General features: G+C 31.8%; 1 protein-coding gene across 8 annotated transcripts in view; it reads left to right on the top strand.

Moving 5' to 3' along the window:
- Adgrl3 (adhesion G protein-coupled receptor L3) overlaps positions 1-15,271 on the top strand; it is a 479,419-nt gene that overhangs the window by 162,381 nt on the left and 301,767 nt on the right. For 7 of the 8 annotated variants that reach the window (XM_077803548.1, XM_077803550.1, XM_026395016.2 and 4 more), the window contains one exon: positions 2,457-2,566. The exons of the other annotated variant lie outside the window; for it this stretch is intronic. In XM_077803548.1, the coding sequence (XP_077659674.1) occupies positions 2,457-2,566 (110 nt within the window). The remainder of the gene's footprint in view (positions 1-2,456; positions 2,567-15,271) is intronic. 8 annotated transcript variants of the gene reach the window in all.

Below are 15,271 nucleotides of genomic sequence, written 5' to 3'. Positions count from 1 at the left end.
TTAAGAATTCTCTATGATATTTACTACTGTCATCTTCTGGTGACACAAATGTTGGTTTGGAGATTGTTTTCACAGAAAGTTTCCAATGAAAATAATTCTGAATTTTTATCACTGTAAATAATGATTCAATTACTTTTATACATTTTTGATGTTTTCTCTGTATTGCTGGATTAGGATGTATTTGAACATATTATTGCATTCTTTTGTCATCCTTTATTGTGGTTCTAAAAATACATTTAATATTAGGTATGAAGAATATTTGTCTTAAGAAAAATAATATTATAGGGATTGAATATGCCCTTTCCCTTAATTTTAAGAGCATTTGATACAGAAATAGTAATAAAATTCTATATTATTTTTGCAAATGAATTTTGTAAAGCAGTGTTGTTTTGTATACAACAATGATGAAGACTATATTGCTGTCATAATAATTTTTGGTTTATATGCCTCTTCACATATTCTCATTGATTGAAGGCTTCCTTGATGTATCTTTAATTAACATTAAGATTCTTGAAACTCACAATGGTGACTAATATTTACAACAAATGATTGCTTATCAAATTTTCTTACGTATAGATAAGTTATCTGTATGTAAGTTATCTATATGTAATTTATAATGTAAAGTGAAAATTGTTTTGGTATAATTGCAAAAACTATATCACTTAATTTGAGATAACTTTTTCAAATGAATCATCTTTGTAATAAGAATGTACCACTCTTTTTAAGAAGCATGAGTACACCAAAATATCAAGTTGTAAGTTTGGCATACATGTAAGAGGATGGTCACATTTACACTAATGTCATCACACAGTTGCTTAATCATCTGCTCAGACTCTGCATCCACACAGGGGAACTTTAGAACTCATTCACCCTCAGAATCCACTGTTAGTCTGAACTGCCCAATGAGTATATCGGCTTTTATTTATCTTTCACTGATAGTATAGAATATATTTTCAGCTTAAGATATCACTGATGAATCAATTTTAATTTAGGGACTAAGTAAAATTCTCATTAAGCCTGACAAATGGTAGCCTTGAGTAAACATTTTAAATCAAGATACCTCATGTGTTATGAAATATGAACTGCATCAGGGATGAAGTGTTTCTTTGAGAAAGTAATGGAAAACATTTAGCCCTGAGGTTATATTACACTTCTTAATAAACACTTCTGAAGTGAATAAACACAAACATAAACCAGGAATAACTAATAGGTTCATCCTATACATTCTGTGCCAGTATTACGGGTAGGATAAACCATTGTTTTTCTACAGAAAAATTTACTTATGGAAAGAAGAATTGAATACAGAAAGATTTTAAGTAAAAATTGTAGCAGTGAGGTCCCTGTGAACTTGAGTGTCTATTTCAGTATTTTTTCACATTATTTTATTACATGTATTTTTTCTGAAAAATAAATTAAGTCCAGGTCTATTAGTCTAATTATCATAGAAGTGCCCAGGTTATATCTCTCTTTACAATAATCATATTTATTAACTTCTTTATAATAAGAGAATATACTAATTATATAATAAGATATAATTTTAAATTATATAGATAGGATATTGACGTTTGGGATCTATAATCTGTGAACTTAGTGTCATTATTTGACTGAACAGCAGGGAAAATGGGAATGAATCATTTTTATTATTTCTTTTATATTATATATATCATTAGGATACATTTTGATATAAGCATAAAAGTATGGAATAGAATTTGCTATAATTTAGTCCCCAGCACTTCCCATCCCTTACCCTGTTCCTCTACTCTACTGATCTTTGGGAAATTTATTCATTTATTCAATTTATTCATAATCTTTGGGCAATTTATTCATTTTTTCATGTGGATAGACTTGATATTGGAATTCACTGTGCCATATGCCTGTGTGTACATTCTAATTCTTAAAATGGTTTCATTTATGTAGTAAGGAGTATATGTAAAATAAATTAAGATATAAATTTTTAATATATGAATATTAACTTTTTACTGATTTTTTTTAAGGCTTGGGTAAAATTTGTCACTTTTCACTGTCTTTAAAATGTATATCATCACAAACAGTGAATTTATTTTATAACTGATGAAACTCTGGTTATGTTTTCTTCAGGACATTTTTTTTGAAATGGGGGTGGATCTTTCCTGTTGAACAATGTTCCTTACCCATCTTCACATTGGCAATATTCTATGGACCAGTTTGTATTGCTTCAGCAGAACTTAACTTTTGCCTCAAAATTATGATGTATTCAACCAAACATTAGTTAATATAAGAAAACTGAATATATTGATTTTTATGTCTAGTTTTTAAAAGAATACTATAGATAATGATTCCCTTAATCACTCTACAGCCCTAAGTCCATCAAAATCTTACTTAAATAGGTAATTAGAACTAAATTAAAGTTAGTGTTGATGTTGATAATGATTTAACTTAACACAAACTTACTGTTTCTTCTTTTTTTATTATTTCAGATGCAATAACAGAACCCAATGTGCAGTGGTGGCAGGCCCTGATGTTTTTCCGGACCCATGTCCAGGAACCTATAAATACCTTGAAGTGCAGTATGAATGTGTCCCTTACAGTATGTATATTCCTGTCTTTTCTTGTAAGAAAAAATATTAATCTTTGTTTTACATGAATTTATAAAACATTATCTGTGAAAAAATTTAAGTAATCATACAAATGAAAAAAGGGGGCTGATTTTAGCTTTTGAGGATCATAGACCTTCCCCACCACTGGAAGAATTAAATATTTCCTGCATATTCCTGCAGTGTTTATTTTTAATATTTCCATACATCAACACCTATTTTGACACTCTTTTCTTGATACAATAATATAAAGTATTTAAGAAAAGGTTGAAGAAGAACCATGCCAATCCTGCATTGTCCAGGTCTGAGCAAATGGGAAAATAGGTAAATAATGTACATATAGTGGTACAGAAATTGATTACTTTTGAATTTCATAGAAGCAATTATAACTAGACTTCACATGCTGTCAATACTTGGAGACTTAGAAATATATTCCAGAGGAAATAGACTGTAACAGGTACAAGGATTTTATGAGTTAAGGCATTCTTCACAGTATACTTTTTTAAAGCTTCAGAAGGATATCTTTGCAAGCTTTATGTCAGATATATGATATGGGCCAGGAATATATATATTTTTTTCTTTAGGAATAATGAAGTATCAAACAATCTGAAGTGGAACATTTTCTGAATTTTTTACCCAAAGGAAGACTTACCATCGCAAAAACTTTTTTGAAGTGACTAGTTAATTATTCATGGGATTTTTTTTTTTTTTTTTTAGTGAAAATCACTCAGGAAATCCTGTAGTCTCATTTTAGATATTCAGCTCATCCCAAAGATAGAAAACACCTGGGATCATAAACAAATCCCAGGTTCCAGCTTCCTTTGATGTCTCAGAAGGAGCAAAATATCTGGGGATCAGCTGGTTTACTGAGCCAAGAGATAGTTCTAAACTTGCCTGTTTTGCACTTATTTAAAGCAGCAACACATTACTCAGGAGTTAGAAATCAACATGCTTCAAAAATAGAAATTTGACCACCAAGAAATAAATTGAAAATTAAAAATCGTAATGAAAGAGATCAAGAGACAGTTTCAACTTTTGTTATTTGTAGTGTGGTTGATTAGAGAAAGTTAAACCTAGTAAAGTTTAATATACTGATCTTCCTTGTTATGAAAAAGCATTAAGCATTTTGTTGAAATCTCAATTATACTATGTTTCTTAAATTATTATATCTATAGGCCCTTCTATGAAAAATATAAAACTCCTACTGAACATTTATTGTTCAAGAGTGAATTTTTAAAGAAATGAAATTCAAAGGCCATCTTGGAAGTGGGATAGTTATACCTGGGTTGCATAATAAGATCTTATTAAATACATAGAAATAAGGTAGAATCTTATTCTAGGAAGGCATTTTATTAAAATATACAATAAGGTGAACCTCTTTTTTTAAAAAACTTACATTTATATTTTTCATTTTCATACTTTGAAACATGAAAGCAGAAGTAAAATGTCAGTTTGTAGATTTCATCTTCATTTTTTAATAGTAACAAACTTCACAGCTGTCTCTTTGGTTTCCTGTATTTCAATAGAATTTCTTTGAGATCTCTACTCCAATATTCTATGCCAACTCTTGGTAAAATATCATCTACTTTATCACTTCAATATAAATAAGAACTTGCTCATGTACTTTAAAAGGATCATGGTTTACCACAGGTTTCTTTTCTCTCATAAATATTTAGGAATGGGCAATTCAATTCTTTACCTTAATATTCCTGTATTGGAGATTTCTGATAATCCTGAAACTTTAGTGACTGCCTTATGAATATGTTGCTTATTAAAATATTTATCTGATTCTTCCACTAAATAAGAATTATAAACTTAGGTGTTCCTACTAGCTACTGTATATGTTGGTTTAATTTATACTATATAGCATGGTCATGTTTGTTTAAATTATTTTCATTATGTTTCAGTTAAAAATGTAATGCAGGATTGGAATTCATTTACTAAATTCAACATGATTTTAAAAGAAAATAATGTAAAGGAAAGTATAAACTCTAAAGTAAACTGTTGTGGCTCATTGGAGAGGTGGGTTGATTCAATACAAAAATCAGGCACTCTGGGCTTAGAAAATGGTCTGACTATTTAACAAAAAGGCTGGGTTCTTTTGCATGAGTAAGCCATTAAAATGTTCAGTATCTTATCCTTAGATCTTCCCTGGTTGATTAATCCTAATATAGATCAACATGCAACTGTTTTCTTTTCTTAAGCATAAAGTGCATTTTTTCAATGCTGAAAAAATTCATTACTTTAAAATTCTTACCATTTATTGATACTTGCTACATGTCATTTACTACATAGATTAAATGGTTACATACATTATTTTATTGAATCCCCACAAGACCCTCCCTGGCAGGTATGAGTGTTGTCATTTTACTGAAGAGTAATCAGGCTACATATGTGTTCATGTAAAATGTAGACTTTTGAGAGAATGGCAGAACCAGGACAAGCTATATTTCTTCTCCCCTTAGATTTTTCCCTTTATACTTTTGTGAGTTATTTAATCTTCTTTAATATTTAGTTCTTATAATTTTTAGCAATATGGTAATGGCCTGTGGTGAACACAGATGCTTCAAGGGCTTAGATCCTTTTTCTTAGTCTCTCAGCTATTTATTATTAAGAAGCTTCTGCTCCATTATTTAGAGCAATTGAATTTCCCTATGCCTTTTCCCAAAACATTTCATGGAGTTTTGGGGCATTAGCTATTTTGTGCCATTAAAAATACTACCTAGAATTTAGAATGTGCCTCTTTTCTAAAGAGTAATTGAGGAAGATGTTTTAAATGATTTTTATTATTATTTATATCTTCATGATTCTTTTTTTAGTTTTATTGATTTTATTTTTTAAATACATGACAACGGAATGCATTACAGTTCTTATTACACATATAGAATAAAGTTTTTCATATCTTTGTATATAGAGTATGTTCACGCCAATTCATGCTTTTATACATGTACTTTGTTTTGTTTTTTGGCATTACAATTCTTATTACACATATATCCCACAACTTTTCATGTCTGTTTATATATAAAGTATGTTAACACCCAATTCAAGTCTTCATACATGTACTTTGGAAAATGATGTCCATCACATTCTAAAGACCTTTATTGCATTAGTGTAAGGCAAACTTCAGATTTAGGATTTAATATTTGACAGTTTTCTTATTAAATACCTAATAAACAAACCCATTAAAGTTCTATTCTGTTATATGATTCAGTAATATCTATTTCCATTTTTGGATTTAGGACCACAAACTGTTAAACATGTCAGAACAGTCGTGTGACATAGAACATTGTAGTGATTGGCAGAACACTTATGATGGCAGTCCCATGAAATTATAATGGAACTGATGGATTCCTGTTACCTGGGACTTTTACTGCACCTTTTCTATTTTAGATATGCTTAGATGCACAAATATGTTTGGTTTGTTTTAGTTGCCTGCAGCATTCAGTACAGTAATGTGTTACAGGTTTGCAGCAATCAGCTGCACAGCCCAGGTGTAGGATAAGTCATATCAGATACTTCTGTGTAAATATACTCTAAGTTGTTTACACAATGGCAAAAATCACCTAATGATTCATTTCTAAGAATGCATCACTATTGAGTGACACACACTAAAATACATTTAGTATTTATGAATGTTTTCTTAATATTGCTATGTGAAAAATATTATTATTATCAATATTGTCTTTCTTTATATACATTGTATGTGTTTCTACAGCAACTTTGATTTTTTAGGTGAGATTATTATCATGAGAAATTTAGGAAAACAAGTTTTTAGGAAAATATGTCAATACTAAAGAAGCATATTAGAGTTAATGCAGACAAAAATTCAACAAAGATGAGTGTATTACATAAGAAAAGCAAATGTCCCAAGAAGCTTAGAACAATTTGTGTGTGTGCATGTGTGTATATTATGGGATATTGAACCCAGGGCCTCACCCATGTGAAGGCAATACTCCTGTACCATCAAACTACATCCCCAGCCCAACTTACAGTAATTCTTGCACGGAAGTTTAGAAGTCAATAAATAGGTACATAATGGAATACTGATGACTTTAGGGGAATATTCTGAGTGAATCAAATGATGTGGCTTATATCAATCTTTTTCAGAATTCCTAATGGTTTATTTAGTCTTCATTAAGTCTTAACTACTTTCTTCTGTTGTGTATTTTCTTATCTGTGTTTACAGATACCCTGTTTCTAACAAAATCTGTAACAGATGAATCAATACTTTTCTCTGTTCCTGTCACACCTTAGTTCCAGTGTCTTTTGTAGCCTCTGTATTTTCTTTTGAGGTTTGATTTTCCTTCTTAGTGGATGTTTTTCTCCCAGGAAATGACCCAAGTATTTAAGAGATTAAACCTCACTATTTCCTAAGCCCCCTTTTTGTTCTTCCTTGTTCTTCTCACCCCATCCCCGTACCTTTTGACCTGCTTTGAGATTGAAAATGTGGTATTTTCAAGTAGAGCTGCCTTCATTGAGGCAGGTTACAAGAATGACTTGTGTTAGAGAGAATGCAGTTAAACAACTAACCACCTACTTAGAATATTCTCAGCAAAGAATCTTTACTTTATAGCCTGCTGACAAATGGTGTTTTTTCCAACAATACAATTTTATGCATATTATACTCCAAAAGAGCTCCTCTTCCCTGACAATCCAGCTTGTCTCTGTTTCTCTTTTTCAGAATAACAAAGCACATAGTTCTTATTCCTCTTATGGTTGATTTTCTTAAATTGAAGGGAAAGTACACAATTTGGAGAGTTACTAGAAATGTGTTTGATTAAACTAATCTTATAGCTCTTAAGGCTTTCTTAGTGTTAGAAGGCTTAGTTAGAAGGCTTTCTTAGTGTTAGAAGCTATCTGAATAGTCATGTGTGTGATTGTCTTTATGAAAAGTCATAAAAAATTAGTATTTTTGGAAAATTAAAATTTATAAGTAAACAAGCTTTGACTAAACCCAGATATTTAAATAGTTAATCATAATTAATTAAGTACATTTTTGCAATTCATTTTCAAATCTGTGCTTATTTTAATACACACATATTTTGGTTACTAGTATGTAAATAAGCAATGACATTTTTAACTCACTTTACTACAATTTACTGACATTTTTACGTTTAGAAAGAGAAAATAAGTGTTAAGGTACATTTTAATTTTCAATACCTCATTTTCTATTCCCATTTTTAGACATACAGGAGCCATTCAATGAATGGGTAATGATTAAAATAAAAAGGAAATGATTCCTCCAAAATTACTATGTCCATTGCAAGAATGATAAACAGAAGAATGTCTTATATGCAAACAAGACCTTATTAATTCAAAGATCAATTATAAAAATAAAAATGTAAATTTTAGTTGCTTCAATTTGTTTAATTATACTTGTTTTCTGCAGGAATGTTACTAGCAACCAAAAGTTTTTTTCGTATTATTCTTCTGTATATCTCCTTAAAATTTAACAAAAACCATCTCTTATTTAAACATTACTCCCTCTGCAAGTGTCAGCTATATAAATTCTATCTTTTTAGAATGGTATTTCTGAGAGTCATAAAATTCATCCTTTCTCTTCTCCTGTTCTTTTTCTTCTTCACAAGAGCTTCTTTCTCTCCCATATACTTTCTTTCTCCTTCACACTGTCTTGTACCTAACAAATAAAAGATTTTGCAAATGAATTAATTATTCATACTTAATCAAAACCTTTGTGTTCCAAAAAAGTAGATATTCATAGAAATTGTTTTAAACGGTTTAAAAAACAGAAGTATAGATGGAGATGTTCTGATCCCAAAGTCTTACTTTTGTCCAGCTGCTTCTTATGTGCATGGGAATTATTGTCAATTCGATTTTGCCATTTGATTGGGTTACCACCCTTTTTTACCTTCTTTCCATCAATCAACTACTCTTGAGTACCTACTGCATACCAGGCATTAAGAAAAACACTTGGAATAGAAAATTAGTAAAGATTTTAGCCTCAAGTTCAGCAAGGTCCCCAAAGTTATGATTGTTAGTCCAGCAACACAATTAAGCCTTTCATATTAGCAATGTACTGAGAAGACACTGATCCAAAGTGACTGATGACTGACTGGGGTGGGGTGAATATCTTCAGGATAGTTTTTGAAGAGAAAATGACCCTATGAGTTACATCAGAATGGATGAATGGACTTTTGAGGGAAAAGGGCACTAATTTTGAGTAGAGGGGCAAAGTAAGGTAATAATTATATAGTAAATGTAAAACCAGAACATTTTGCTATTTGCAACCTATCCAAATGCCCCAGAGATGGACAAAGTAGGAATTCTGGACTTCCCTGTTTACTGTGATTTCTCTGGAATATAATACTTTTTACAATGCCAAACATGAAAAAGACAATGAAGTGTTTCCAAATGTAAATATCTAAAGACTATGGTTGCAGCTTAGTGGTAGAGCATTTGCCTAGCATGCTCATGGCTCTAGATTCAATCCTCAGAATTCGAAAAAAGAGTAATTATCTGATACATGAATAAGAAATATATATATTTATTTGCACTTCTGCCAAGAACAACTTTGGCTAACTTAAACTTTAAAAAGGGAAGCAGTTAATGGGGAAATTATGAAGTATTACTTCCACAATGAAATGAAAAACCAGGCCTCCAAAAATATAAGATCCATTAATCTAGAGAGCAAGACCTAGTGGACCTATACCAAGTTATGAGGACTTTGTTCAGATAAATCAGTTCTAAAAATGTTCTGTCTGACCTAATTCCTATAATAATTGAGGCTGAGACATCAAGACAGCATGAAATCCACTACTGGAGTATCTTTTACAGGGAGGGCAGTAGGGTTGGCAAATCACCAACATGTGAGCAGGTAGGATCATATCCCTGTGTGAACTTTAAAGCAAAAAGTTCAGGTTTGTGGCTATGGACCAGGTTCAGGCTATATTTGGCCTCCTCAGGCTCCAGAACACCTTCAAGTCAGATTCAGCCTGTCTGGAGCAAACCTGGGTCTGCACTCCTTATGGGGACAGTGGTCTTGAAATGAGTGACCTGGCCCTTACATGGGATCCATGCCTTTCTACTTTCTGTCTTCCAGCAATCATAATCATTTTCAATGTTTCCTGGCTCCTGAAGATATTTAAATTAGCAACTGTTGTTCTAGAGTTTGGTGCTCATAGATGTAAACGGATGATAATTCTATCAGTTGATTCATGCCAACTATCAGTCACTGTGCTAATTGCCTTTGAATAGTGAACATATGAACCAGTGTATGAAATAAAGCTCATGATAAAATGCAAATGGAAAGCAAACATGATTCAAGGATAGAAAATAATGAAAAACCAGGATTAATCAAGGGCTTCTCTAAAGGGAGAATTCATAAGATCTGAAGAACAAGAAAAAAATGGGCAAAGGCCAAAGGAATAAGGTTCAAAGCAGAGGGCATGTAGCTCCCCAAGCCTTGAGCAGGGGAAGAATTCTGCTTTTTTTGGTACAAGAGTAAGGTGACTGTGTTCCTGCCAAAGAATAAGAGAACCTCTTAGAGCTGCTAACCACCTCTCAATAACTGCCACCATCAATAATGAGCAGTAATGTCTTTTAAATTTCTGTGATTTATTGAGAATCAAAATATATTTGCAAAAATAAATTTTTCTTTAAAATATACATTGCAGGGCTCGGGTGTGGCTCAGTAGTAGAATGCTTGCCTAGCATATGTGAGGCACTGGATTCGATTCTCAGCACCACATATAAACAAATAAAATAAAGGTCCATCAACACCACAGAAAAAATTAAAAATATATATACATTGTAGAAAATACTGTATTATATTAGTGTAACAAAAAGCAAACTTAATCCAATAAACCAACTCTCGCACGATGTCAACACTTAGATAGTATGTCATATACCTATAGAAGATTACTCATATGTAAATGTACACTCATATGCTAATTATTGAGGAAGCAAGATGATTTGAGAATATTAAAAAAATGAATTTGATTTGCCAGAGGTAGGAAAATATTTGTTTTAGGAAGTAAATCTTCATTATAGAATAACTAAAAGTTTGAAGAGTTAGCTTAACTGTGCTCATTTTGCTCTATTTGAAATAGTAAAATTATAGTGTTTCCATACATAAATTTAATTCAAAGAAAATTTTATAGGACAATCAAATTGTCTAATGTAAACATGCAAACACATGAGGTTAAATTGTCTTGTTTATAAATTATAGAACATTGGGGAAGAAAAGTATTGAAAACATGTAAAGGTGAGCTTTTCCCCAAAAGTACTTTGTGTTGAAAATCTTATAAAGATGTAATATTTCTAACATAAAAATCTGGAATTTTAAATGCTTTAAAAACTGAAATGTTTTGGATACTGATAAAATTGGAAAATCTTGTCCAAACACAGTTGCAGCCTGGTGTGATGGGCATACCTATAATCCCAGTGGCTCAGGATTGTGATTTCAAAGCCAGCCTCAACAACTTAGAGAGGCCCTAAGCAATTCAATGAGAACATGTCTCTAAATAAAATATATGAAATGTCTGGGAATGTGCTGGGATGTGGTTCAGTGGTTAAATGCCCCTGGGTTAAATCCCTGGTACCAAAAAACAAAAAGCAAAAAACAACATAGTTGCTCTAAAATTATTAAAAGCTATTACTATTAGACCATCTGTATATGGTGCATATGAAACATAATGAGTTTTGCATTTAGACTTGAGTCCTGTCCCCAAGACATCTGAATATGTATATATAATTTCAAAAATCTGAAATACTTCCACTCCCAAGTATTTTAGATAAGGTATACCCAGTCTGTAGTAGACTTTATGTTGTGTGAGATTTATGGAGTTAACTATTCTGATAAAATATATCTAAATAAGTATGAAATCAATTAAAACAGTGAATTAGCATTGTTAATTTTCTTCTGTTCCAATTATTACTTTTATAAAATTAGAAAAAATTAACTGACTTAGAATTTACTTTGTTCATGTATTTAAATTTAACATGCTACCTTATTAAAATGAGAAGTTAGGAAGGTGGGAAATCACATTTTTTTCTATGTGGAGGAATTTTTCCGATGGTAAATGACCATAATTTCTGTGAATATTGTAAACATTTTACGTTGCCTAAAATTTCTTCAATACCCTTCCATAAATTCCAAAAGTTCTAAAGTTAGATAATTAAATATCTATATGTTAGGCTCAATCATGGTCCCATAAAGCCTGTGTCCTAATCTTCAAAACCTATGATATGTTACCAAAAGGCAAAGAAGCCTTTGAAGTGTGATTAAATTAATGATGCTGAGATGAGATTTTCCTGGTTATCCAAGTGGGCCTGATTTGATAACAGTTGGGTCAGTGTTGGAGAGAGAAGATATGACAATATAAACAGAAGTTGTAACAATGCAAATTGAAAAATGGAGGAATGAATATAGGCAGCCTTTATTATTTGGAAATTACAAGGAAATCAAATTTCCCCTAGAGAACCCAGAGTAAACAACTGTGATGAAATCTTTTGATTTGATCCCTTAAGACCCACTTTGGAGCTGGGCATAGTGGCACATGCCTGTAATCCCAGCAGCTCAGGAGGCTGATGCAGCAGGATCACAAGTTCAAAGCCAACCAATTCCATGACACACTTCTCTAAATTAAATACAAACTAGGGCTGGGGATGTGACTCAAGTACCCCTGAATTCAGTCCTTGGTAAGACCCCCCCACACACAAAAAAAAAACCCAAACAATTCACATTTTGGATTCTGACAATGTGTGTTGTTTGGAGCCACTAAGTGTGTGATAGTATATTAGAGCATCAATAAGAAACTAATGCAACCTATTATAGTTTTGTATCAAAAATGATGAGTACAAAGGAAAAAATAATATTTTTAATTAGTATATGGACCAATAAACACAGCATTGCTTTCTAAATAAAGATTATCATGTATTTCTGACATACTGTTTTTAAAATATGAAAAAAATATATATATATACACATACACATACCTTCTCTCATGGAGTAACTACATGTAAGATGTAAAATAGGTCAATGTGGATAAGTCATTTTATTTTCTTTATGAATATGTTTAACCCAAGTTAAATTAGTATTTATTAAAGTCAATTTCACTACTTTGCACTTATATTCTCTACATAAGGCAGCAAAATTGATGAATAGGTCAAAGGAGTTTGCTGTGCATATATTAGCTACATTAATGAAGGGAATAAATGTAGGGAGTTTTCATTTAAATTTTCTTTTACGTTTCAACAGACAGGAATTTTTCCTAATATTATGGTACTTGAATTAAATTCATATTTATGGACTTCCTATCCTGCTCTGTGTGCGTTAATTTAGCTAGACCAATCCTTGAAACTCAGTCACTTGAAAACATTGTCCAAAGTCCAACTACTCCCAATTATGTAAACATCACTGGTTCCTAACTTCCAAGAACCCTTAATCTACTCATCATAATCTCATTCACTAAACAGTCATACCAATATAGAACCAAAAGATGGGAAGAAAATCCAATGCCATCTAGTTCTTAACACAGTATATCATGAATATATTATATTCTGTATGAATCGCTTTCCTGATTCAACTAGTACAGAAACATAATAATAGAAGACTAAGTTATATGGGAAAAAAGAAGTAGCTATTCTAAGTAAATCTCTAAGGCAAATGTGTATTTCTAATTTTAACATTGACTGTGCCAGAGTCTACTGAATTTTCTCCATCTTTACCTTACTAAATTTTCTTAAGCATAAGAGGTTCTACCTTAGTGATTAAGTCTGAGAGCCTTAAAATCAAATAGAGTTGAATTTACGTTCTGGCTTTGCAAGATACTATCTATGCTCTAGTGTTCTGCGAATCATTCTCTTCACATAGGAAATAGGAATGTAATCAATTTAAAGAATTTCTGTCAAAATGAAGTATACGAAAATTCCTTTTACAAAGGCAGCCACATTGGAAATACTCCATACATCACATTGTAACCAGTCAACTTAATATGCCTGTTGCATCCCACTCATTTTCCTTGTCTCTGACAATCAGGGCCATAATGCCCTGAGGCTTGGAATTATGTAGTGCTGTCAATTTATCCCAAGGATTTGGGAAATTCCAGGCACTGTCAAGTTATGTTATTCTCTAGTTCCCTGGACGTCCAGTATAGTTTCACAGACCTTCTGCCTTAATTCCCCTATTTTTTTTTTTTTAACTTTCAGATCACCTCTAGACTTTGAGGTATGCTCTGAACCTCACAGAACTAGTTACAAGAACATCTTCCATATGCCATTTCCCTTAGCCCAGTTCTTTGTTATGGGGTTGCTCTTTAACCTCAAATTTCAATTTGAATCCTTAATTAGATATTAAATACCTGTATGTTAGGCTCAATCATAATTTTCATAATCAAATTTTTCAAATCCACAGTCAGGCCTCCAGGTTTCTGTGGTTTCTTTTATCACCTAAATTTCCTTCTTTGCTTTTGCCTTGGACTAGACCTAATGGTACTAGCAATTGCATGAATCAAACCCAAGGTAACTAGTAACATTAGTGATGTCGCCCATTTCCCATACTTTCCTCCACTAGTGTTAACAGTTGATACTAAGATATTTACTTTTGGCCCCATTTCTTCCCACACATAATAAAGGAAGTGCCAGTGTCCCAAAAACATCTCCAGGTGAAACTCAGCCTGTTCCTTTAGTCCATTCAAATACTAACTGAGCACCTATTATATGGGGCTAGACAGACATTGTTTGATTTTTAACCATAGAATTTAATTATAAAAAATCTAAGCCCATCTTTTATTTTTTTTTCTTTTGTAGATGAAAAATCCAAGACTGATAGGGAGATAGCTGGTGATTATACATTTAGAACTCATTGACTTAATTGCTAGTTGAGTTCTCTTTTCCTTCAAGCTACTCTGGTTCTTTAAATTTCCAAAATAGTTTCTGTACAGACTAAAGATGAAAGAGTGCCTAAGACTTACTCTCAACTAAAAATATTAAAATATATTATTTTAATTGAAATTTGGCATTGTATCTAGCATCTCACTTTAATTCATATTCTTCTAGAGAAATTTCAAAATTCAAAGTGGTCTTAATATGACAACATAGACTTCTGTCCTTTGTTTGCCTTCAGTGTAGCCAATAATTAAGATGATTAATGATAAATTGTGATACCAAAAATCCAACTTTCTCAATATTGCAAAGGAAAAATCTTTATACAAGTGGTTGGATCTCAAACATTATGGCCTTTCTCATAAATTTATTTCAAAATTGCCTGGAAAAGTCAGTAAATGAACATTTTTAAGGAAGATGTTTGTGTATTTTTCTTTTCTATGCTTTATACAGTAAATCACTGCATACTATTCAATTTTCTTTTTGCACCCAAATTACGCATCCAAATTTCTGAAGCAGCTTTTTTTCTGGTCTCAGTTTTTAGAGCAGCTTCAGATGGATTCAGTGCTCTATTACATAGATAATTAAAAGTTGCCAAAGTTGTCTGTAGTTTAAAAATAAGCACACAGAATTATGGAATTGTGGTCAGAAGGGAAGAGTGAATCTCTCCTAAAGCAGAACTTAACTGTTTTCCTCAATTTAGTATGACCTTCCTTGACTGGCTCTCTTTTCTATTCTCCTTACATTTAGACAACACATTTGATGCTGTTTTTCAAGATAAGAGGAAATTTTCAGAAGTGAGAGCATATTCAAATTGTTGAAAATGAAATACATTTGTTGCTTACTTTTTTCCT

This window comes from Urocitellus parryii, chromosome 10, assembly GCF_045843805.1.
Source record: "Urocitellus parryii isolate mUroPar1 chromosome 10, mUroPar1.hap1, whole genome shotgun sequence".
NCBI lineage: Eukaryota > Metazoa > Chordata > Mammalia > Rodentia > Sciuridae > Urocitellus > Urocitellus parryii.
The sequence above is the reverse complement of the archived record's forward strand: the minus strand, read 5'-3'. Positions and strand labels throughout refer to the sequence as shown.